Source organism: Thamnophis elegans, chromosome 7 (assembly GCF_009769535.1).
Source record: "Thamnophis elegans isolate rThaEle1 chromosome 7, rThaEle1.pri, whole genome shotgun sequence".
Taxonomy (NCBI): domain Eukaryota; kingdom Metazoa; phylum Chordata; class Lepidosauria; order Squamata; family Colubridae; genus Thamnophis; species Thamnophis elegans.
Window position 1 is genome coordinate 9103683 of NC_045547.1, and position 26570 is coordinate 9130252.

The window sequence follows — 26570 nt, forward strand, 5'->3', positions numbered from 1 at the left end:
GTACACAAAACAACAGAACACATTCACAAGCCACTTGTTGGCACTGTGTACCTGAGTGAGAATTTTCTAGAACATTATAGAACAAATAGCCATAAAGTTTATTTGAAAAAAAATAATAATAATAAAAGGTCAAACGGGTAAGACTTCAGTGCTTGGGTATAGCAGCTGAATTACTGGCATTATGTTACCCATAGCTTATTTTTTTTTTGTCCTTTTTTTTTCTCTTTCGTCATGATTGACTTCCTTGATAGGGTTTCTTCCTCTGAGCCTTTTGTGGTCTTTTCTTTTAGAATTCCTTTCTTGTTTTTCCAAAGTTCTCCACGTTGGCTGATCTCTCCTGATCAGCTGATGTCCCAACTAGTTAAGACTAAAAAGTTTTAAGTAACAGTCAAGTGTGTGAGGATAAAGTTCGTGTGCTTGGCCACTGGGCAAGAAACCGGATTTTTTTTGGGGGGGGGGCTCTCCGTTAAAGTCCTCCGAGGTCAAAACCAAGAATTTGGGATCCCTCCCCCGATCAGTTGGCTTGTCCCGCAATGTGGTTTTCGCTTTCGCTGCCGTAGTCCACATCGCGATCGTCGTCTTCATCCTCGTCGTCTTCGTACATTTCGCCATTGATGTCCTCGCTCTGGATCTCCTCTTTGACGTGAGAAGTCTCCTCGTTTTTGATGCCATAAGTGCTCTGGATGATGGGCATCCCAGGTTCTGGGCTACTAGATACACTTGAATGCTCGGAGGGGAGATGTGGGGAGGGCATTCCCGTCATGGCGATGGCTCCCGGGTAGACGACACCGGCTGCCGCAATAGGAATCTGTGCTTGCTGTCTGTGGGCGAGAAAGAAAAAACGGGCATGAGCAGCGGTTAAGATACGGGAAAGGGAGTCCGCTTGTAGAAAGTTAGCACCGCCCCTCTCCTAGAACAGGGATCAGTAACTCACGGCTCTGGAGCCACATGTGGCTCTTTTATCCCTCTGTTGCGGCTCCCTGTCACTCAAAATATGTGTCACCAATGTGCGACACTAGCCAGCATGAGATTTATTGAGTTATTTGACCACCGGTAGACCAACCATACATAAATCCAAGCAAAGTTTCAGAAGAAAACAGAACGTTTAATTCAACTACGTATCCTAGTTTTGTGGCCGCTCAGGAAATAGTCAGGGACCGGAAGGGTTTTGTGGCTCCCGGTATTTTCTCTACTGTGGGAAACGGGTCCAAATGGCTCTTTGAGTGTTTAAGATTGCTGACCCCTGTCCTAGAAGAATGAAATATTTTGAGAAATATTAAAAAGGCAGGATAAAGTATTTCCCCTGTAGAAGAGAAATAAAAATCCTAAGGGAGACAGAAACTCAGAGCCCCCAAGCAGATACTAAACCGAGGCCAGCTTTTGTAAGAGCCAAGGTGGCGCAGTGGTTAAATGCAGCACTGCAGGCTACTTCAGCTGACTGCAGTTCTGCAGTTCAGCTGTTCAAATCTCACCGGCTCAGGGTTGACTCAGCCTTCCATCCTTCCGAGGTGGATAAAATGAGGATCCGGATTGTTGTTGGGGGCGATATGCTGACTCTGTAAACCGCTTAGAGAGGGCTGAAAGTCCTATGAAGCGGTATATAAGTCTAACCGCTATTGCTATTGCTATTGCTTTTAGATTTGGTTTCCATTGCTCCCTGCAGCAAGTTCTGAACAAAGGTAGGATTAGCCCCCAGCCGTAATAGGGTTGTGTTTGACTTGGATGGGTGTGGCCATCGTAGGCATGGCCAGTTTGACATCCCCCATGTCAAGGGCGCCAGTGGTGGCCTGAGCACTCTGTCAGCAAAAACGGGCTCCTGAGCTCTGTTTTCAGCTGTGACAACCTCCTGCATCTCTCTGCCATCAAAATTGGAGCTTAGGAGGGACGCCCACAGCCCTTGCAAGCTCAGTTTTTCTGGCAGAGGCACCATGGGCCAGATCGAAGAATTGCTCTGGGTGGCCCCACGGGCCAGATCTAAATACCTCACTGGCCAGATGCTGCCTGCGGGCCTTGAGTTTGACACCTCTGTTATAGACCATCTGTAGGGGTTGATGGTGGGAGACCCAATATTGTGATTGTTCTCCTTCATTCATGGCTAGTCCCAGCTGGTGCTAACGGGGTGGGGAAGAGGTTAATGCCCTTGCATTGTGGGGTACCTCAGGGCGTGAGACACTTCTCCCTTCTGCTTAACATCTACATGAATTTTCTGGACGAGGTCAATACCAACGGGTTGATGATACCCAGTTCTGTCTTTTAATTGTGCCGGCTGAGTAATGATATCAAGATGCCTGAAGGTTGTTAGGGTCAGGATGGGAAGGAAAAGGCTTAGGCTTAAAGCAAATGAGTCTGAATGGATATATACAGTATTTCTGGGTCTGGCTGTAGATTTAGAGATTTCCTGTTATTCAAATTAGTTTCTGTATCAATGGCTTTTATTAACAAATCAGATTAACTGCAAGTGATTTGAATGAAGCATTTTGGCAATAGTAATTAGCTTTTCTCTCTCTCTCTCTTCCTCTCTCTTTCTCTCTCCCCTTTCTTCCTTCCTTCCTTTTTCTCCCTCCTTCCCTCTTTCTTTCTTCTTCCTTTCTTTCTCTCTCCTTCCCTCTTTCTTCCTCCCTCCCAATTTCTCTCTCCCTCTTCTTTCTTTCTTTCTTTCTTTCTTTCTTTCTTTCTTTCTTTCTTTCTTTCCTTCCTTCTTGCTTCCTTCCTTCTTTCCTCCTTTCTTTCTCCTTCCTTCTTCTCCCTCTCTCTCTCTTTCCCCCTTCCCCCTCTTTCTTTCTCTCTCTCCCTCCCTTCTCCCTCCACCTCTCTCTCCTATTGTTGCCTTGATCTCTTCTCAAACCAGTTATGATCAAGGAGCTGCTTACTAAGCGCATGTTTCTATTTGCAAAGCTAGCTAAAACATGTACACAGAGAAAGAGGGCTGATGCTGTGCTGTTTCCAGGGTGGCTCTATCCAGCCTGCAGGCCTTGGCTGGATGGGCGTGTCCAACTCAATGCCATTCAGGTCGATGGGCGCTTCACTTTATCTGTTACAATGTAATACGAGTTAACCGGAGAGGCCATTTCTGTAAGCAGGGCAACAAAGATTAGGCTAGAAATAACGCAGAATGTTTCCTTCCTGCCTTCCTTACAGGATTATCCCAGTAAAGTGGAAAAAAACAAAAGGAGATTTCTTCCAACAACCAGTTCTCTAAACTGCTTAGAAAGGTAACAACTGGTTCTCTCGAATAGGTGCAAACCGTCTGAATCCTATGCTGCCCTCATTTCCTCTCTTCTCTTTTCTCCACCGACAGACTAATTCCTCTGTGATAATATTGTGTTGAACATGCTTTAGCCTCATAATACCCTCAAAAATCTGTCCATCTGGAAGGAGAAACCTCACCGCGCGCGAGAGGAGAGAAACATCTTTAGAGAGCAGCAGATTTGACAGGGGAGCCAAGCCATACACTGGCCCATCCGGCTGAGCGTACAATAAGCTTTTGACTCATCCTGGAAAGCTCTAGAGAGGCTGCCTTGGCTCTCCGTTCTTTGCCACATGTCCAAAATATCTTGCTTTTGTCAGCCAAAAGGTGGCGGTTTGTTTGTGTATTATTCTAAGACAAACAGAGTTATCCAGGGAATAAGGGGCGGATTGTCAGCGATCCCCTTCCTTCCCTTGAAGCAGAGAAGCCAAGCGTTTGACCATCTGTTCCACAGCCATTCTGATCAGGGCCCTCAGATCAGCGTTTCTCAACCTTGAGAACTTCCAGTCCACACAACCTTCACATTCACGAGGTTGAGAAACATTGCATTAGATATGTGATGGTGAACCTATGGCACACATGCCAGACAGAGGTGGCAAGCAGAGCCCTCCCTGTGGGCACATGTGCCGTTGCCAGCCACTCTTATGTTTTCCAGCGCACTCACTGGCCAGCTGGTCTTCATGGGTGCCTGAAAATGCCTCCAAAACGGCCCAAAGAACAGGCTGTTTTTCGGGCCTTTGGGGGGCCTTTTTGAGGCCAGTTTTCAGGCCATTTTCTGGTGCTCTGGTGCCCGCAAAGACCGGCTGGCCTGAAAACAGCCTAAAAACAGCTGGAAAATGGCCCAAAACCAGGGGTTTTCCAGATCATTTTCAGGCCGTTTTTCGGGGTGTTTCCGGGCCAGCTTTGTGGGTGCCAGAGCACTGGAAAATGCCCCCCAAAATTACAAGAAATCCAGCCAAAAGCAAGCATATGCATACCGGCCAGTTGGTTTTCAGGTTTTCAGATGCACACGTATTCCAGTTTGGGCCCTCATTGCCGAAAAGGTTCGCCATCACTGCATTAGATGATAGCAATAGCACTTAAGACTTATACACCGCTTATACACAGTGCTTTACAGCCCTCTCTAAGTGGTTTACAGAATCAGCCTTTTGTCCCCAACAATCTGGGTCCTCATTTTACCGACCTCAGAAGGATGGAAGGCTGAGTCAACCTTGAGCCTTCGAGGGTGAGATTCAAACTGCCAAATTGCAGGCAGCCGGCAGTCAGTAGAAGTAGCCTGCAGTACTCCACTCTAACCACTGCACCACCGCGGCTCATTGTTGACCATTATTGCTCCTTCTTGGTACAGAAAGAACTACCTCATTTTTCTTCTGCCCGACGACCGGTTTTGGCTTTGAGGGACAGACCTGTGACTACCTTTCTGATTTCATTTCACTGAGACTAAATCAAATAAATAAAGTAAATCTAGGACCGTTGAAGCTGGAGGGTTGACTCAACCTTCCATCCTTCCGAGGTGGGTAAAATGAGGACCCGGATTGTTGTTGGGGGCAATATGCTGACTCTGTAAACCACTTAGAGAGGGCTGAAAGCCCTATTGAAGCGGTATATAAGTCTAACTGCTATTGCTATTGCTATCTATCAATCTACAGTATCTCCCTCCCTCCCTCCCTGTCTGTGTCTGTCTGTCTGTCTGTCTGTCTGTTTGTCTAGTCTATCTATCTATCTATCTATCTATCTATCTATCTATCTATCTATCTATCTATCTATTATCTATCTATCTATCTATCTATCTATCTATCTATCTATCTATCTATCTAATCTCCCTCCCTCCCTCCATATCTCTCTCTCTCTCTCTCCCCAGTATCTCCCTCCCTCCCTGTCTGTGTCTGTCTGTCTGTCTGTCTGTCTGTCTGTCTGTCTCTATCTATCTATCTATCTATCTATCTATCTATCTATCTATCTATCTATATCTATCTATCTATCTATCTATCTATCTATCTATCTATCTATCTAATCTCCCTCCCTCCCTCCATATCTCTCTCTCTCTCTCTCCCCAGTATCTCCCTCCCTCCCTGTCTGTGTCTATCTGTCTGACTGTCTGTCTGTCTATATGTCTGTCTGTCTGTCTGTCTATCCATCCATCCATCCATCCATCCATCCATCCATCCATCCATCCATCCATCCATATACATACATTTATAAAAAGGTAAGATTCCCCTCGGACATATGTGCTACTCGTTCCCTACTCTAGGGAGCGGTGCTCATCTCTGTTTCAAAGCTGAAGAGCCAGCGCTGTCCAAAGACGTCTCTGTGGTCATGTGGTCGGCATGACTGAACGCCGAAGGTGCACGGAACGCTGTAACCTTCCTACCAAAGGTGGCTCCTATTTTTCTACCTGCATTTTACATGCTTTCGAACTGCTAGGTTGGCAGAAACTGGACAAGGAACGGGAGCTCATTCCGTTACGCGGTGCTAGGGATTCGAACCACCAAACTGCCAACCTTTCTAATCGCAAGCTCAGTGTCTTAGCCACTGAGGATGTGTAAGTGTTTACTTACACGTCCCAATTGCAACAGATTAGGATCTCAGCCATACAATCTGATCCTACGCTGGAGTGCAACAAGCTGGCTAAATCCTTGTTAACAGCCACTGCCTTCCAAGGGCTCCCGACTTAACCGCCGCTTCCAGAGGCATAATTGCACAATTGGACAAACATTTCCAAAAAGCCCAAATCAGCTTCGGCTAGATAAAGACTTTATCCGGCGTTTACCGTTTTTCTCTAACCGCGGAGAAAGACCTCTCCTTGGCAAAGTCCGTAAAGAAGTTGAATAACTGTTTTAAATCTTGCAAGATGTTCCTTCCCCTCTTCTCACATTGTCAAGCATCAGTGTCAGGGAGATAAGTGGAATTTGGGAGGCTTTGTTGTCTCCTATTCTTTCTCCCAAAAAGATCCTCTCTCCCTCCCTCTCTCTCTTTAATCTCCCGATGCCAAGGTTTGGCTGGCATCCCTGTGTTTGATTCATTGTATACCGGGGGGGGGGGGGGGAGGAGAATCATTCAAATTGCCTACACCACAGGGTTAAGCGGCTCAGATTGCTGGGCTGAGAAATCTGCTTATTATTACAACACACACTGTCGCTTGTTTAGAAAAAAACTGCCTTCTGACACTTAGCAGCCACTGGACAAATTCATCTCCATTCATCATTACTGACACCCATTAGCCAAACTCCAAACAAGTGGCTATCGGCTATCGTTCCAAACACACGTGGCATGGTCCAGCCACAAATACCACTCACTCATCACAAAATCTCCAGAACTGTAAAATCTACAAACGTGAAATTTGGCACATATGTTCCACTTGGCTTCTAGGTGCTCACTAAGAAAGGATTTTTTCAAAATGACCATCAGATCATTAGTATTTCTTATACAGTATTATATTAACATGCTCTGATTCTAAGGAGTTAGACATTCTACTCCCCCTCCCCACCTGAAAAGAAACTCTATTCCAACTGCCAGTTGCCTTAGATTAACATGCTCTGATTCTAAGGAGTTTGACATTCTACTCCCCCCTCCCCACCTGAAAAGAACTCTATTCCAACTGCCAGTTGCCTTAGATTAACACACTCTGATGCTGCCCCTTTGCTAGACCGGACATAGGAGTGGCCAGTGGGTGATTCATCCAGCCCCGTGGAAACATGGGAGTCCTGTAATGCCATACAAGCCAGCAAATATCACCCAGTCTTGCAATGCTGCTCAAGGTAGTCCTTGACCTATGACCCTAATTGAGCCCAAAATTTCTGTTGCTGAGGGAGACGGTTGTTAAGTGGATTTTGGCGCATTTTATGAACTTTTGCTATTCATATTTGTTAAGTGAATCACTTCCATTGTTAAGTGAATCCGGCTTAGACTTAGGACTTAGGTCCTGGATCTGAAGTTCCGATGGTCGCCATCCCACCTGGTCACTAGGCCACAGGGCTGCATTTATGACCATTTGCAGCATCCTGCAGTCACATGGCTGTGTTTTAAGATGGCTTTGGCAAAGTAGTAAATGCAGTTGTGCTGGTTGATTCCAGTACTGGTTTGGTCTGGAAACTTGTAGTAGTGGTAACTTGGCTGGACACGTGCCTGAAGTAGTTCTATCCTTGGCGCTGCCATCTTGATTTCAGGTTCTGTGCATGCACAGAACAATCTTCATTGCAAAAATGTAATTTCCCCCCCTTTCCTGACGTTGTGCGTATGCGCAGACCTTTTTAGGCGTAAATGTGTCTGGTGCGCACACAAAACATTTCGAGTGCCAAACCAGCAGTAATGCTGGCAGCAAACCGCCCCTGAGTCATATGGCTGCAAGAGGGGAGGAGGTTGACCATCAAAACTTCAGATATTGGCTGCAAGTCCCCATTGCCACTGTGAACGTTTGCTAAGCGACCCGTCATAAGCAGAGCACCTGTAATGGCTGGTGTAGAGGCCCAACGGAACTGGTAGAGTGGCAGATCCAAATTCATCCTAGGGAAATTCACTATTAATGATTGCTTGGACCTCCAGTTGCCAGGTGCTAGGTAAATGCTGTAGCTGAGAATCAATTTTGCAATATTTCAACACAGAAAATGATTTTTTCCCCTGTCATGAGCCAAATATATGCCGTACGTAAGCAGCATTAGATGCACAAATGGAGGGATAGCAGGGGAGAGGGGATGGTTTCACGCATGTGAATGCACCACTTTCACAAATGCAGCTTCACACACGTGGGTGTGAGAATTAGTGCTCGGCCAACAATTCTGAGACCCGGTACCGCAGGAAAACTAAGATTCATAAAATCCGCAACTTGCAACATAAATCACAAAACATGCACCCCGCCTCCTCCCGCCCTTCCCATGGGGCTGAATGCTGTGGAATGCAAAGGGCTCCTACCCCACATTGAAATATTGCCTCATCTCTTGGCGCCGATTCCTCATGATTGCCTTATATTCGCCGATCCGTAACTTCTTGCCATCTACTAAGCACGTCCTCTTCGGCCTGGGCTTGTACTTGTAGTCCGGGTACTTCTCCAAGTGCTGCTTGCTGAGGCGAGCCTGCTCCTCGTAGTATGGCTGTTTTTCAAGGTTCGTCATAGCTTTCCAACGAGACCCTATCAAGAAAGAGGACAAGAAAATCAAGTTAAATATTCATGACTGGGAGAGACATGGGAACAAGGTCAGCCAATGAATAGGCATAGCAGCTAAGTCAGTCAATGGGAGATCTGAGTCTGTGCAGAGAACTGAAACAGAAAGTTAAGAAGAAAGCAGTCTGCTGCTCTGAGAAGTAAACTAGCAGTCTGACTGGGCATGTCTGCTGAAATGAATCTAACTGCTTACGTTTGCCTGTAACTCTCCTGCCTTGTGTTTACTTAGAAGAACCACCTGTTGGTATTGTACATTTATTCATCTATTCTTATCCATTTGAATCAGTTATCTGTGTGTGCTTCTAGATTTGAATTTATGCAACAAACTAAGAATACACTGAAACCGCTGCCAAAGTAATTACAGTAAGTGGTTAAAACCTCTTTTCAAGATTTTAGTGCATGAAGAGTTATTAAAATGATAGCTTTACAGTAAAGGATTGTTTTTATGGATTTATTGGGAAGTAGTTTCTGTCCAAGCCAAATGTCTACTAAAGCAGAATTCACATGGTGTAGAATTTAAAATTTATAGGCATCACATACATTTTGCAGAAGGTCCCTAATCTATGTAAAATTTAATGTATGTCGTGCATGCAATAATTACGGATTAATTAATTAAAGAATGGTGATTCAAATTTGTATACTGTCTCTATTGTATTACATAACTGCGAAACTGACGCCTACAAATTAAAGGATTAGTTACTGAGAATCAAATTAAGATTGGGTCACTGAACAGGTTGAACTCAAATGACTCATTTTATTTATGTACTTAGTTTTAAAAAGTACATTTCCCCTATTTGACCATCTCTAGTTAGTATAAAACAAAGGAGGTAAAACAAATAGTGAAAAAAGGAAGGCTCTACATTTAAGCAAGAAAAACGAAATGCACAGGTACAGTATAGGTGGTACCTTGCCCAACAGTAGCAACTGTGAGAGGGATCTTGGAGTCCTAGTGGACAACCATTTAAATATGAGCCAGCAGTGTGCAGCAGCTGCCCAGAAAGCCAAACACATAAACAGAGGGATAGAATCAAGATCACATGAAGTGTTAATATCACTTTATAATGCCTTGGTAGGGCCAGACTTGGAATCCTGCATTCAGTTTTGGTCACCACGATGTAAAAAAGATGTGGAGACTCTAGAAAGAGTGCAGAGAAGAGCAACCAAGATGATGAGGGGACTGGAGGCTAAAACATATGAAGAACAGTTGCAGGAACTGGGAATGTCTAGTTTAATGAAAAGAAGGATCAGGGGAGACATGATAGCAGTCTTCCAATATCTCGGGGGTTGCCACAAAGAAGAGGGTGTCAAACTATTCTCCAAGGCACCTGACAAGACAAGAAGCAATGGGTGGAAATTAATCAAGGAGAGAAGCAACTTAGAACTGAGGAGAAATTTCCTAACAAAACAATTTATCAGTGGACCAATTTGCCTCCAGAGGTTGTGAATGCTCCAACCCTGGAAGTTTTTAAGAAGATGTTGGATAACCATTTGTCTGAAGTAGTGTAGGTTTCCTGCCTAAGCAGGGGGTTGGACTAGAAGACCTCCAAGGTCCCTTCCAACTCTTATTCTATTTCTAAATCCTACCAAAAAAGCTGTACAGGTTGTTTTTATCTGGTGTCCACAACTGAGCCCCAAATGTCTGTTTGTTAAACAAGACAATTATTCTGTCTCCAGCAAAAAGCCTTTTTTTTTTTTACATTCTACAAATCAAGAGTTTTACACGCAAGCACGTGTAGAGTTTGTGGGGCTTCCTCAGAAAAACCCATCGTGTTTGTACTTCAGACATTTGATGTAAGCCAAGAAGAAAAGAAGAAAGAAAAATATATTCTTGGAAGAAAAAAAAAGACCCCCAATATTTGTGAGACACTCTCAACCATTCCAGTTATCGACTTTTCCCTGCTAACAAAAAATAAAAAAATAAAAAAAAATCAACAACTGGCTTTGGACAGATCAGAAAAGTCTTCTGTGATATATTGTATTTTTCGGGGTATAAGACACACCTTCCCCCCCCCCCAAAGAGGCTGAAAATCTGGGTCCTATACACTGAATGCAGCATTTTTTTGCCTCCCGAAACCCCGCCCCCTCCACCAAAATGGCCGTGCATAGACTTTAGGCGGCTTCTTTTAAGAACGAGGCTCTGAGGTAAAACAAATCACTTTTATTGAGCGGAGAGCAAGCAACAACTCAGAACACGAACGGAGAACGAAGCCCGCCTGAGAGCTATTTATACTTGACAGCTGTCAGGCGGGTAACTAATCGGCGGTGAGCAATTTTCCCGCCAGCCGGCTGGCGCACCAAAGCCAATCAGGGGCCTGAGGCTCTGGCCACGCCTACCGGCTGTGTCGCAAGAACACAACAGCTTCCAAAGTGCTCCCGGGGGCTGGGGAGAGCAGAAATGGGCAAAAACCACACCCTAAGGCCCCTAGGAGCACCCCACAAGCCTCCTAAAGGCTATCCATGGCCTCTTTTTTTGACAAAAAAGGCCCGTTTTTGTTAAAAATGGGCTGTTTTTGGCAGTTCGGCAGAGTGCAGAAACTTTTTTTAAAAAAATTGCCTCTTCAAAATCTGGGTGTGTCTTATACTCCGAAAAATACGGTAGGTAGTCCTTGACTTACAAAGGTTCAATTTAGCAACCGTTCAAAGTTATAATGGCGCTTGCAAAAAGTGACTTGTGACCTTTTTTCACATTTATGACCGTTTCAGCTTCCCCATGGTCACATGATCTAAATTCCAATGCTTGGCAACTGACTCGTATTTATGACGGTTGTGGTGTCCTGGGATCATGTGTGATCTATGTCAGGGTTCCAAGTAAGACCCCCAACGAAAGAAGACTCCGAGACTTGAGTTTCCTCAAAGTTCCATTTTATTAGAGATGTCATATTGGCACAGCTGGGAAAACCCGAATCTGAAAGTTTCCAGGTTTTCCCCACCCAAGTGAAAGTCCAAGTCCCTGCCCAGCACCCACATGTCCATCACAAGGTCCAATCAGGCACCGTCCCAACTGGAGATGCCTCCCAGTCACACCATTCCAGCTGCAGGGCGAGACGTCCTTGACTCTCTGAGAAAGGAATGTTATTTTGACTATATCTATCCCACTCCATACAATACCCCTCCCAATTTCCCACAGCATTAAATGTGGCAGGCCTAGAGGCCCCATGCAAAAGATGGCTTTCAGGCTTGACAAGCCACCTTTTGCAACCTTCCGACAAGAAAAGTCAATGAGGAAGAGAAATTCACTTAACAACCTTGTGACAATCTTAACAACTGCGGCAACGAATGTTATAAAACGGGGCAAAATTCACTTGACAACGGAGCAACAGAAATTTGGGGCTCAATTGTGGTCATAAATCGGGGGCTATATCTGCAGTGGTGGGATTCAGCCAGTTCGCACCACTTCGGGAGAACCGGTTGTTAACTTTCCAAGCAGTTTGGTGAATTGGTTGTTGGAAGAAATCATTAGGGCAAAGAACCGGTTGTTAAATTATTTCAATCCCACCACTGGTTTTCTGGACAGGCAGCTGACTCCTCTTCCTTCCCTTTTTCTTCCTTGCCAAAAAGGCAGGAAATTTCCCTTTCAATACTGAAGTTCAAATAATAATAATAATAATACTTGGAACAGCTTATATCCTCCAAGGTTACCTTAGCAGTTCCTAGGTCCATGGTTAGGACTCGAGCTGTTGAGCTACCAACCAGCCCCAAAGGCTGTGAATTTCACCAAAGATTAACAACAACAACAATAACAACAACAACAACATCATCATCATCATCATCATCATCAAAATCTCGCTTCCAGGTTTGCAAACCTCACCACTCTTTCAACAGGGGGAAGCTGATGGCTAACTGGGGCTGTCAACCCTGATAGAATCTGGAACGAATTTGCACATTATAGTTCACCTACTGTACATTTAATCAGACAAAGATGCCGCCAAAGTGCCCGTTGCATTCTTTCTCCTCATTCCCCAGCCCAAATCCAGGGTGAAAACAGTAAAAGACGATTCCTTATGGGGTTTTTTTTTTAAATCAGCTGAAATGGCTTATTAAAACCAGATTTGGAGGGTATTATAAAATGCTTACAAGCCCTTTAAAATGTCAACACAGACTCTCCAGAGACTTTTTTTAATTCAAAATGTTAGTCTGGTTCAACAGCTATTTTAAGCAGAATGAATTAGCCGTCGACCGCTTGGTGGTTGTTATCTAAAACAATCGGGGAAACTTTGAGACCCTTGTTGTGGCCTGCCAGGTGGCTGCAGATTTGGACAGTGGGGAGGTTGGGGAGGGACATGGGCCAGTCCTGGAGTCTGAGGAAGGCTCTGATGAAGGCTCTGCGTCGGAGGCAGAGAGGAGGCCAGAGCCGTATGCTGGTTATCAGCTGCCTTCGGACTCAAACATCAGTGAGGCAGATGAACAGCTGGAGCCTGTTCCCAGTGTGCGCATGTGCAGAGTTGCCAGACGAAAGGAGCAGCTAAAGAACAGGGGTCGACTTGGGAGTAAAGCCACAGGTGGACGATGAATGGCCCCTCCCAGAGGAAAAAAAAGAGGAGCGAAAGGGGAGTGGAGTTTGCAGGAGACCATTAGTTTGCTTCATTGGTTCGTGACTCTCCGGGACTTCTTGCCAAGTTTTGCAGATATCGGTCTGTCAGCTCTCCAAACCAGATAAGGTCTGTGACTGTAAATCCTCCCTTGAAAGACTTTGCTGGATGTGAATGAGCAGAATCCACAGTCAATTAATAAAATTGATTTTTGTCAGGACAAGGAGTTTGCTTCATGCTCTCGGGAAGCCTCGGTCAGCACAATCCCTTTGTGCTTTTATATATGTAAAAATGGGGGGGGGCAGCGAAGGGGCGCTCCCTCTGCTCAGACCAATTTCGGAAGACGATTATTGGAGTATGGCAAGTTTAATCAAGAACACTGTTTAAAGGAGAGTGGACCAAACTGTTTGCCTCTTGAATCACAGGCCTAATCTTGTGGCCATAACCAGTTTTAAATCCTCTTGACTGGCATATATAAATTTTATCATCCCCGAAACAAATGTACTCTCGCCTTATCTCACTTTCTTCTGACTAATCTAATCAATTCAGGCGCCTTGTTAAAACTCCACGACCTGCCGTCGAGCTCGGATGTGGGATTCTGTGAATCTGTTTGGCATGAAATCAATAGCTACGGTTAATCCTGCTCTTAAAAGCGTTTCTTCAATGGCTGGATTTCGCATTCGGTAGGAGATATTGACATAATACTTGGAGAGAATTTTGGGATTACGCATTGGAATGCAAAGATTAGAAGAAAACAAAACTCTTTGAAAATAATTATTCAGGGAGTTTATAAGGTTTATAAAAAGCCATAAGGAGGACTAGGCCGATCTGCATCTCAGTGCCAATGAATGATATGAGAATTACGAGGCAGTTGTCAAGAGATGGGTTGCATTCTTTATAGAACACAGAGGAAGAGGGTTGGAAGGGACCTTGGAGGTCTTCTAGTCCAACCCCTGCTCAGGCAGGAAGCCCTATATCATTTTAGACAAAGGGCTGTTCAGTCCAGAAGTGGTTTGCTGCTGGTTTCACTATCAACTCGCAACCCGGGAGCAATGGGCTCGCTCTCTTTGCTCACGCATGCGCCATTCAATGTAAATTGTTCTTCGCACATGAACAGAACAATTTACATTGAACTGTGTATGCGCAGTCACTAAAATCCAAAATGACGGTGGCCCAGCATCAGCCAGGGAATTGGTTTGTGGGCGTGGCAGGCCTGGGTTGCTGCCTGTTCTGCGACCCAGGCCTGAATTCCACTACTGGTTCAGCCGAACCGGGCCGAACCGGGAGCAACCCACCTCTGGTCCAGACTCTTCTTAAAAACCTCCAGTGATGGAGCATCCACAACTTCTGGAGGCAAGTCATTCCACTGATTCCTTGTTCTAGCTGTCAGGGAATTTCTCTTTAATTCTTCTTTGTTTAAAAACATTATTCAGAGAATGATGAATGTGCAGGGGTGAAATGCTACCGGTTTGCATCGGTTCATAAATACATGCCAGTTGCCAAGCGTCAAAATGTTGATCATGTTAAGAATATAATCTAACGGTTGGGTTGGCAATATATAAATCATGTAACAATGCTGTACCTGTTTCTTTAAATCAGGGGTAGTCAACCTTTTTATACCTACCGCCCACTTTTGTATCTCTGTTAGTAGTAAAATTTTCTAACCGCCCACCGGTAATGGTGATTTATAAAGTAGGGAAGTCAATTAAATTAAAAAAAGGAAAGTGCTTCAGTATCGGACAAAACCCCTACCGCCCACCATAAAAGCTGGAACGTCCACAGGTGGGCAGTAGGGACCAGGTTGACTACCACTGCTTTAAATCATGCTGTAAAATGTGATTGGCTGCTGTGTTCCCCAATCGACCATAAGAGGGAGCCAGAATGACTGTTAGCTCTCTGTTTGTTAGATGCTGGGCTGATCTGATCTGAGTGTTTTGGAAACTGGCTGTTAGAGGTGCCATGATCAGCGTGAGCTATTGTAAGTTTTGCAACTGCTAGCAAACTTTGAGTACCAGACTGTTTGTATGATACTGGACTATGTTATTTGGATTATCCCTTAACTGAAAGATGTTGATGACTGACTGTCTTATCCGTGTATGACTTGGACTGTTTGATAGACTCTGATACCTCTATTTCCACGAAAGTAAAAGCCTATTTAAACTGCAGTGTCTCTGTATGCTGGTTTGTGTGTTCTCCAACACAACTCTCACAATGCTTCTCTGAACGCACTCGCTCTCCCAACGGGGAGCTTACCTAACAGATCATGTGATCAAGGGGATGCTGTAACCATCATAAGCATGAAAAAATGGTCGTAAGTCACTTTTTCCAAGTGCTCTTGGAGCTCTGAACGGTCAGTAAACAAACTGTTGTAAAATGAGGACAATCTGTATTACTGCAATGTCTCTGGAAGCCAGAAAGAGTCTTCTGGGAGACCACAGGCACATCTCCACTGCCCATCTCTGAGACAACAATCCCCCCCCCCCAAACCCAATCAGATCTTCGTTGGTTTGGTCCTCTCATCCACGATCCAGATCCTGGAGGTGAGAGGTTTAATTATAGCTAAACTTGATATTCAATGGCCGCGGCAGGGCTTCTGAGAACCTGACAGCTGGACACAGAGGAAAAGCCCTGGATTCTGGAACATGGAACTGACCAAACACACCTCTCCTGCAAGCAGGCCACAGTGTTCTAACGTAGGCTGCCCCCAAAAGCACAAAGCAGAGTCCTGGTCCCAACAAAACCTCTTTTGTTAAATGAATGTGAATTCCTCTCGTTCACATTCAGCAAGGCCTGGCAAACAGTCTTTTGAAGGAATATTTAGGACTACAGACCTTATCTATCTTGGAAAGCTGCCATGTAAATATTTTCCAAATGAGGTGCTGCGCAAGGAAAGACTGGGCAAAGAGTCTCTGAGATTCACGGACAGATCTTCACACTCCTGAAACTAATCTAATGACCGAACGAATGAATTGTTTCCTGCAAAAGCCCCCTCCCCTTTCACTCCTCTTTTATCTCCTATGGGAGGGGCCAATCACTTTCGACCTGTGACTTTACTCCCAAGTCTACCCTGATTTCTTAGTTGTTCTTTTCTTCTGGCAGCTCTACGCATGCGCACACTGGGAACAGGCTCCAGCTGTCCCCCTAACTGCTGTCTAGCTCCGTAGGCACCTGATCACTGCCAGATGGCTTCTGCCTCCGATGCAGAGTCCTCGTCCGAGCCTTCCCCAGCCTCCAGGACTGGCCCATGCTCCTCCCCAACCTCCTCACTGTCGGACTTTGCTGCCAGCTCTGCTGGCAGGCCACAACACACAGTTAGTCCCTTCTGCCCAGCACTGGTGAGTCATCATTCTGTACATTATGATGGAATTTGAATTTTGTGTTGCTCAACATTTCCTCCGAATTGTACTCTAATCTACTGAAAATTCTACTACGAACATGTTGAAAATCAAACTGAAAATAATGTTTTAGCAAAGACATTTATGCTCAAAGAAAACAAATACATGAAGAACTACACATCTGGCAGTCCCGTTTCCTACCCTTACCCAATATTTTGCTGATGTTGGAGTTGTGCATATCAGGGAAAGCCTGCAGGATCTTCCGCCGTTCGTCTTTCGCCCACACCATGAAGGCGTTCATCGGACGCTTGATGTGTGGCTCGTTGCTCCCACGCCCTCTGGATTCTCGGTAAATCCGAGATTCTGAGACCCCCGCACTTCCTAAAACGTTGGGTGAAAAGAGGGATTAGGCAAGGAACAAATATTATTTCATGGTATTCATTCTCCCATCATTGACATCTCTGTTGTGGCCTGCCAGAGGCCAGTGTAACTGGCAGCAGATTTGGACAGTGAGGGGGTTGGAGAGGAACATGGGCCAGTCTTGGAGTCTGGGGAAGGCTCTGATGAGGGCTCTGCATCGGAGGCAGAGAGGGGGCCAGTTATCAGCTGCCTTCAGAGTCAGACATCAGTGAGGCACATGAACTGCTGGAGCCAAGGACGTACCGTATTTCCCTGAAAAGAAGACTTCCCTCAACATACAGGTCAATGCTCTCAGCATCAGCAATTGGCCAAAAGAATTAGGAAACTGGTATTATTACATAACTGGGACACAATTAAATGATTTCCCACGCTACTGTGTTTTCCCCAAAATAAGACAGGGTCTTATTTTCTTTTGACCCCTGAAATAAGCACTTGGCCTTATTTTCAGGGAGGTCTTATTATTTTTGAGGTGCAGGAGGCGGAGAGCGTGGTCACCTCATGGCTGCTGCTGTGTTGCAGTATTTTCTGGGAGGTCTTATTTTCAGGGGAGGGCGTATTTTAGCGCATGCACTCAAAAGTCCGATTGAGCTTATTATCCAGGGCAGTCCTATTTTCGGGGAAACAGGGTAAGAAGAAAATAAATAAATAAATCCACAGATCGAAAGCATCCCGCCCCCCCATCTTTGCTGAGTTAATGTTTTCTTTCCATGCTTATGGAGCAAAGATCTCAAGGCTGTTTCCTCACTGATTTTGTGGGTCCAGGCACAGCTGGAAAGAAGGCAAAAGGCCGGGCTACTGACCATCGGAGTCTCCGCTCATGTTGAAATCTATCATCGCGTGGCTAAATTTCCCGTCTTCGTGCTGTTTGACTGCCAGCTGTTGAGTCAGGTTCTCCAATGTCGTCTTGTCCTGGGTGAGGGGAAGAAAAGAGAATACAAAGCCGTCTTTTATTAATATGCAGCCAAACCGCAACATTAGTACGTCATTTGAAAGATTCCTTGGGGAAAGAAAATCAGCATTTAAGGAAAACGTGTTGAGGTGGGAGAAGAAATGAATGGGGGGGAAAGGAGCAATCTTTTAAAGAAAAGGCATTGGGAATTATAATTGTGGATATTCGTTCTTTTCGGCCAAGTAAGGGGTGTTTTTGAGCCGATGATGTGCAAATCCCGAAAATTTTGAGAAACTTGGATTGATATAATAACCAGGCCATCTTAACTACAAGGAGCTTCTTGGAGTCGAGTGGCTTTAACCAAGCTAATAAAACATTATTTTCTTTATATTGTGATGTTAGTATCTATCTATCTATCTATCTATCTATCTATCTATCTATCTATCTATCTATCTATCTATCTATCTCTATCATCCCTCCCTCTGTCTGTCCGTCTGTTCCTCTATCTATATCTATCTATCTACAGTATCTCCCTCCCTCTATGTGTCTGTCTGTCTGTCTGTCTATCTACCTACCCATCTATCATCCCACCCTCCCTCTATATCTATCTATCTATCTATCTATCTATCTATCTATCTATCTATCTATCTATCTATCTATCTATCTATCTATCTATCTATCTATCTATCTATCATCCCACCCTCCCTCTATATCTATCTATCTATCTATCTATCTATCTATCTATCTATCTATCTATCTATCTATCTATCTATCTATCTATCTATCTATCATCCCACCCTCCCTCTATATCTATCTATGATATCTCCCTCCTGCCTCCCCCCTCCCTCCCCACCTACCTACCTACTTACCTACCTACCTATCTATCTCAATCATCCCTCTCTCTATCCGTCCCTCCATCTATATCTATCTATGGTATCTCCCTCCTTCTCTCCATCCATCCATCCATCCATCCATCTATCTCTATCATGCCTTCCTCTCTCCATCTATCCCTCCATCTATATCTATCCATCTATGGTATCTTCCTCCCTCCCTCTATGTCTGTCTGTCTGTCTGTCTGTCTGTCTGTCTATTGATTGATCAATCTATTTATACACACACTCACACACCCACACCACTGACCACTTAGAATACATAGCATAATTCCCATAGAATCACTCAAACTGGATGGCACTTTCATCTCCAAAACCCCAAACACTCTTCCAAGTTTAACATTTTTACTGACTTCCAAAATAAAATAAGATACACAATACGAAAGTAAACCACAACACCCTTGAAGGGCTGTCTGGTTAGGGGATTCTGGGATGTGGTGGACTTTCTCTGAGTAGGACTCCTGTAGTCCTAAGGCTAGAAGACGCTTTCATAGGCGTTTATATGCAGAACTGCCAAACCAGGGGTGGGTTCCTGCCAGTTCTAACCTCTTCTATAGAAGAGGTTCCATAAATCTACAGTGTCGTTTAGAACCGGTTCCAGCTCCCTTCCCCTGCCCGTCCGCACATCATCAAGATGAAGAGCGAGAGGAGGAATTCTGGGAGTTGAAGTCCACAAGTCTTAAAGCTGCCAAGTTTGAACATCCCTGGGGTTCTTTTTCTAAAGGGTTAGGGGTGCAAGGGTCTTGTAACTTGAACAGCTTTAAGACTTGTGTGCTTCAAATGCCAGAGTTTCTGAGCCAACATTTTGATTGCTAAACAAGAGCGTTGTTAAGTGAGTTTCACCACATTTTACAAGTTGGCCACGCCCACCCAGTCACATGACTACCAAGCCATGCCCACTCGGTCACATGGCTGGCAAGCCACTCCCACCCGGTCACATGGCCAACAAGTCACTCCCACCCAGTCATAGGCCAGCAAGCCACTCCCACAAAGCAGGCCACACCTACAGAAGAGGTTCTTAAAAAATTTGAAACCCACCACTGTGCCAAACGATCGCGTGGCGAGCGCCCGAGACCTTCTAGTCGCACAAGTTCAACTGGCATCGCTTTTAGCTGCCTTCCACTGCAGCACGACACCGGAGCCTCTGCTTCGGGGACAAGGTGACCCCCCCTCACCTCTCGCTACTAAAACATGCAGTATAATAAAATAATTCAATTAGTCGCCATCAAAAGGAAAGCTGAGATAATTCTCCGAGGTTGTCACTCCAAAACAAACCATGTCAACACAGCCAGCCCTGCTTTAATGGTGGCCCTCCGAGCCATGACTTGTGTGAACCTTCAGTCAATCTTGGTGCTGGGGAAAGGGAGGAAAATGGCACGTGGGAATCGGTGGTGGAGCGAGGGAGGTGACAAAGCGAATTGCAAAAAGCTTTAATTATAAAAACAAATCAGGCAGAGATGGCCCCAATAGTTACACTGAACCGATCAAGTAGCAAATAACACTGTTTTTCCTTCTCTCTCTCTCTCTCTCTTTTTCTCGCATGAGCAAAATACATTATTTGAATCAAAAAGAAAAGACCTGCTAAGCCATAAATCAAGTGATTTAAATCAAAGAGGGGAGAACCTTTCAAGCTACATCTCTGCTGGGATGTAGAAGGGGTTTAGAGAGGGAGGGAAAAGCATAAGTTTTTAAAAGGCATAATTAATGGGGTTACACGGACTTCACAATGCACATTTCAAGCAGGGAAACAGTAGAGTCTTTCTGGATCATTCCACAAAACCCACTGCTAGGAAGATGAAGAGCGATCCCTCAGCGGAATCACTGGCAGGAGAGATGTTGTCTTATAATAAGCTACACAAAAGAACACAGGTTGTTCTGGACTTACAACCACAACTGAGCCCGAAGTTTTTGTTGCTAAGCGAGACAGTTGTTAAATGATGCCCCATTTTTACAAGTGATGCTGGGTGGGGAACAATCATAAAACAATTAAAAACTGTTTCAACATAGTACAAATCTATCCATCTATCCATCTATCCATCCTCTATCTGTCTGTCTGTCCATCAGTCAATCCTTCCTTCCTTCCTTCCTTCCTTCCATCCGTCTGTCTATCCATCTATCTGTCTATCTGTCTATCTGTCTGTCTGTCTGTATGTCCGTCTATCCATCCTTCCTTCATTCCGTCTGTCCGTCTGTCCATCCATCCATCGATCCATCTATCTATCTATCTCCATCCATCTGTCCGTCTGTCTGTCTATACTTCTATCTATCTTATCTGTCTGTCTGTCCATCTGTCTATCCATCCTTCTGTCTGTCTGGTCGGTCTGTCTATCTATCTATCTATCTATCTATCTATCTATCTATCTATCTATCTATCTATCTATCTATCTATCTATCTATCATCTATCTATCTATCTATCTATCTATCTATCTATCTATCTATCTATCTATCTATCTATCTATCTATCATCTATCATCTATCATCTATCTATCATCTATCTATCTATCTATCTATCTATCTATCTATCTATCTATCTATCTATCTATCTATCTATCTATCTATCTATCATCTATCTATCTATCTCCATCCGTCTGTCTGTCTGTCTATTCTTCTGTCTGTCTTCTGTCTGTCTCTCCATCCATCCATCCATCCATCCAGAAAAAAAAAGTTCCTGGGCTCCATTTTCAGCTGGGATGGGCTCCTGCAGGACCAGATCTAAGCCCCCCCCCCCAATCAGGCCATATCTGGCCCCCGGGCCTTGAGTTGGACACCAAGTGGAATGGCTCGCCTTCAAAAGTTGTGGGTGCTCCATCATGGGTGGCTTGGATGAACATCTGCCTGGCTGAACAGAGGCTTGGGCTAGATGACCTTCCAACTCTGTCATCCTAGTCTGAGGAGAGAATAGTAGGGGGCAATGCCCTGCTGAACTACACGCTTCACACGAGAGAATTTTAATTCATGTGCATGACATCCATCAGTCGACAAAAGGAACAGATCTGTTGTCTCCATCGTGTCCCACTCACAAATTAACTGCAGCTTGCTGACTGAGGGACAACCCACCTTCCTTTGGCAAAATCCATTTAGCAATTTCAAACGGGAAAGCACAATAATCGTTTCAGATTTGCCTATCAAAATGCATTCATTAATCACGGCAAACTGCATAGAACAGAGTCAGTTTTAAAGCATGTGGGAACTCTTAATTACTCCACTGTTGGATTGTGCCCACCTCCACAGGAGGGAACGTCAATTCTGACAATATTTGCTGTGCTGTTTGGACCACAACGTCCAACAATGAATCAAAGAGCTGGGCACTACCGCAAAATAAGTCCATGGATTTTGTTACAGCATGGAGCTGAACACCCAGGATGAGAAGTAAAAACTAGATCGGATGAAAAACCTTTCGATTCTCACGTAACTGTGAGAGGGATCTTGGAGTCCTAGTGGACAACCATTTAAATATGAGCCAGCCGTGTGCAGCAGCTGCCAAAAAAGCCAACACAGTTCTAGGCTGCATAAACAGAGGGAGAGAATCAGGGGTGGGTTCCTGCCAGTTCTAACCTCTTCTATAGAAGAGGTTCCACAAATCTACAGTGCCGTTTAGAACCGGTTACAGTGCCCTCCCCCCGCCCATCTGCACATCATCAAGATGAAGAGCAAGAGGAGGAATTCTGGGAGTTGAAGTCCACAAGTCTTAAAGCTGTCAAGTTTGAACACCCCTGGGGTTTTTTTTTCCTAAAGGGTTAGGGGTGCAAGGGTCTTGTAACTCAACAGCTTTAAGACTTGCATGCTTCAAATGCCAGAGTTTCTGAACCAACATTTTGGTTGCTAAGCAAGAGCGTTGTTAAGTGAATTTCACCACATTTTACAAGTTGGCCACGCCCACCCAGTCACATGGCTGGCAAGCCACTCCCACCCAGTCACATGGCTGCCAAGCTACTCCCACAAAGCAGGCCACACCCACAGAAGAGGTTCTAAATTTTTTTGAAACCCACCACTGCATAGAATCAAGATCACGTGAAGTGTTAATACCACTTTACAATGCGTTGGGAAGGCCACAATTGGAATCCTGCATTCAGTTTTGATCGCTATGATGTAAAAAAGATATTGAGACTCTAGAAAGAGTGCAGAGAAGAGCAACAAAGATGATTAGGGGACTGGAGACTAAAACATAGAAAGAACGGTTGCTGGAATTGGATATGTCTAGTCTGATGAAAAGAAGGACTACAGGGGACATGATAGCAGTGTTCCGATATTTCAGGGGCTGCCCCACAGAAGAAGGAGTCAAGCTATTCTCCAAAGCGCCTGAGGGCAGGACAAGAAGCAATGGGTGGAAACTAATCAAGGAGAGAAACAACCTAGAACTAAGGTGACAGTGAGAACATTTCACCAATGGAACAACTTGCCTCCAGAAATTGTAAATGCTCCAATGCGGTAAGTTTTTTAGAAGAAATTGTCTGAAATGCTATAGGGTTTCCTGATGGGGGCGATGCGCGCAAATGGGCTGAGTCAGTGGACAACATTCCCCCTCCCCTAAAGTAAGACCTTGTGCCTTTTTTGGTGTGTGTGTGTGTGTGTGTAAAGTGTCATGTCAAAGCACCTGGTATGCCCAAATATGGGAGGGAGCATACTGCTTCCCTTTTCAGCTCCATCCTAGGATGCTCCCTCCCATATTTGGGCATACCAGGTGCTTTGACATAACACTTCATTTCCTTGGCTCAGCTGATAAGGGAGGAGAGCTTGTCGCTTAGAGGCTAATACAACTGCGTAACATGTAAAAAAAGCTCAGGTTCGAATCCCAGTAAGAGTATGGCTAGCTGATGAGAGCTAAACAGCTTGAAATAGATCTATACTCGTCTCCCTTTATTTATTTATTTATTAGCACAAATGTAACCCAAATAATAATATAAATATAAATAATATAAATAAATAATATAAATATAAATATAAATATAAATATAAATATAAATATAAATATAAATATAAATATAAATATAAATATAAATATAAATATAAATATAAATATAAATATAAATATAAATATAAATATAAATATAAATATAAATATAAATATAAATATAAATATAAATATAAATATAAATATAAATATAAATATAAATATAAATACAAATACAAATACAAATATAAATATAAATCTATCATCTATCTATCTATCTATCTATCTATCTATCTATCTATCTATCATCTATCTATCTATCTATCTATCTATCTATCTATCTATCTATCTATCTATCTATCATCTAGTCTTATTTTCTGTCTGTCTGTCTATCTATCTATCTATCTATCTATCTATCTATCTATCTATTATCTATCTATCTATCTATCTATCTATCTATCTATCTATCTATCTATCTACCTACCTACCTACCTACCTACCTACCTACCTACCTACCTACCTACCTACCTACCTACCTACCTATCCTTATTTACGGGGAAGCAAAGTCTTATTTTCGGGGAAGCATGGTATAGACATGACATGACCATCCCATTTTCATATTCTGACTTGTTATGGCCTTTCTCGTTGTTGGCCTATCCAAAGAATCTCCATCTCTGGTGCGCCTCCAGTTTTGCAACAACCTCGGCCCTCCTCACTTCCCCCGGAGGACTCCACAACCAACAAGAACGCAGGCAAAAAAAAACCCCACTCTATTATTAGAGTGAACCATATGGAAGATGTCTTTCAAATGACATGGCTGCCATGCGGATTTCTCATTCGCAGTCATTCCCCCCTTCCCCCCTTTTCCAGCACCACTGTAGGCTGTAGCACCGATCTGGGTTTTGGTTGAATTAGCTGGATGTACACAGAAGTCGTCTTCCAGATTAACTGGATGAGAGATCAAAGTTTAAATGCATCCTTTCCACCACCCCCTCCCCTCCCGCACCTCCCAGGCCACACACATACTTCCAGTCCAGGCCAATAATATTCTGCAACATGGCTGGGCCAAGTGAGAGCTGCACTGGCAGTTGCAACCCTTCCTTACTTCGACGTGCTATTTTGGCGGGCGCGCTTGGCAAAATCATACGAGAGTGCGAACTCAGTCAGGGCAGAGTTTGCCCAAAATGCAGACTTTCCCAGCTGCATAATTCAAGGCTCAATTTTCATTTCAGCTTCGTTCGTCCACAAGGCTGAACTCTTTTCTGACACTGCACCATTCCAAAGATGGATTGCACGTGCCACTCGTATTTATTTGCTCAAGGAATGGGGTGGGTATTTTTCCCCCCACGCTTATGGGAACAACATGCCAGCCTGCCTGGAGTGTGCCAAAGAAGCTCCCCAAACTTCATGTTCTGTTCTGCTTGATGCCAGATACACTGTGACAACAAGCTAAGAAGATTGAAGGAAGTGGCTTATGGGGAAAGTATCGGCAAAAAGCTGACTTCTAATCTGCCCAAACAGAACTGGGTTAGGCTTAACCAACTGTTGTCTTGTGATCGCATCTTGAGAAAAGACTGGACAGTTTCTGAAATGATATAGGGTCTCCTGCTTGAGCAGGGGGTTACTCATTACTGCTGGTTTGCTTGTGGGTGTGCCATGAGCGCGCATGCTTGATGCCCGCTGCACCCCCATGCACAGAGCAATAAAAAGCGCTCTGTGAATACGCAGAAGCAAAAAACAAAATGGTGGTGCCTATGGCGCTGCCATGAGAACAGGTTTGGGGGTGTGGCAGGCCTGGGTTGCTGGCGGTTCCAGCGATCCAGGCTGCCAAACTACTACTGGTTTTGGCCGATCTGGTCCGAACTGGTAGGAACCCACCACCTTTCAGACCTCAGGGACCAATAAATTCATAATTTTAAATCCCACGGACCACTAATATGATCCGCCTAATGACTGACTGGCTGGGCGTGGCTAGGTGGTCATGTGACCGGGTGGGCGTGCCCAACTCAATGTCACTCATGTCAAGGGGCGCCTCGCCAGCCTCTACTCGGCCCTCCCAACCACTCCTCACCTGCCTATCCTGGCTCCTTAGGGCCCCAACAGGAAGCAGCTGTTGGAGTTAAGCAGCCACCACGAGGAAGAGTTGGCAAAACAGCTCAGTTCAAATTGGATCTGACCGAGAAGGAAGCTCAGCAGAAGCACCTCACTGAGGACTACGAGCATAGGCTTTCCAAGCAGAGGGAAGACCTGTGGGAGTGCAAGGCCAGGTGCCAGCGTCTGGAGGCTCAGCACGCTTAGATGGTCAGCCAGTTCCAGGCCATGATGCAGTCCCACTGGAACAAGGTCCTCCAGCTCTTCACCACCAGCGGCGCTTCCCTCCAACCTTCGCCCACAGCCGCACACCTGGAGGCTGAAGCAGACCGCAAGTCGGCATTTCTGCTCCCCTCCGACCCGCACAAAAAGACCCTGAAGTGGGAGCCTCTTTGCAGCAACACAAACGTTCACTGCACGTATCCGTCCCAGGGGCCGTAGTTTGAGGACCCCTGATTTATTGCAATATAAACAATGCAAATGATTTTTCTGCAGACCACCAAAATTTTCTCCCGGACCACCAGTGGTCCACGGACCACTAGTTGGTGACCGCTGGACTAGAAGACCTCCAAGGTCCATTCCAGCTCTATTCTGATTAACCGGATCCTTGCACTTATGAATGTCACGCCTTCCTCGCAGGGACACCATCAAAATGCGATTGCTTACAACAGACATGTAGTTATAATGTTCGCAGCTTCCCGGGATCGTGTGATCACTAGCTACGATGTTCCCAGCCGGCTTCTAACAAGTGAAGCTCATGGCGGGAAGCCACATTGGCTCAACAACCACACAATTCATTTAACAATTGCAATGATTTGCTTAAAACCATGGCAGAGACAGTAAAAGTTGTGAAATCGGGTATCACTCACTTATCAACCGCCTTGCTTAGCAACAGAAATTCTGGTCTTCGTTGTGGCCCTATGTTGAGGACTACCTATCTATGCTTTGTGGACTGGGATTTCATGCCCACAGCCTCAAGAGATGAGTACCACCAGGCTGCCATCTTTTCCGTTGTGTTAATAATGAATGTTTCCCTCCGAGAGAATCAGTTGTGGCCTTGCGTTCCAAAGCAGTTCACAGGGTTGTAAAAGCCATGGACAAAATGATAAAAAACGCTTT

The 26570-nt window shown here is 44.8% G+C and overlaps 1 protein-coding gene across 9 annotated transcripts in view; it reads right to left on the minus strand.

Annotated features, from left to right (window-relative positions):
- Nucleotides 1–212: 212 nt before the first annotated feature.
- The window catches only part of SOX5 (SRY-box transcription factor 5), a 640060-nt gene continuing 613702 nt past the window's right edge, over nt 213–26570 (minus strand). For all 9 annotated transcript variants that reach the window (XM_032221314.1, XM_032221307.1, XM_032221310.1 and 6 more), the window contains 4 exons: nt 17490–17598; nt 16477–16650; nt 8156–8372; nt 213–821 (listed from right to left, as the gene is read on the minus strand). In XM_032221314.1, the coding sequence (XP_032077205.1) occupies nt 515–821; nt 8156–8372; nt 16477–16650; nt 17490–17598 (807 nt within the window). In that variant the 3' untranslated portion in view covers nt 213–514. The remainder of the gene's footprint in view (nt 822–8155; nt 8373–16476; nt 16651–17489; nt 17599–26570) is intronic.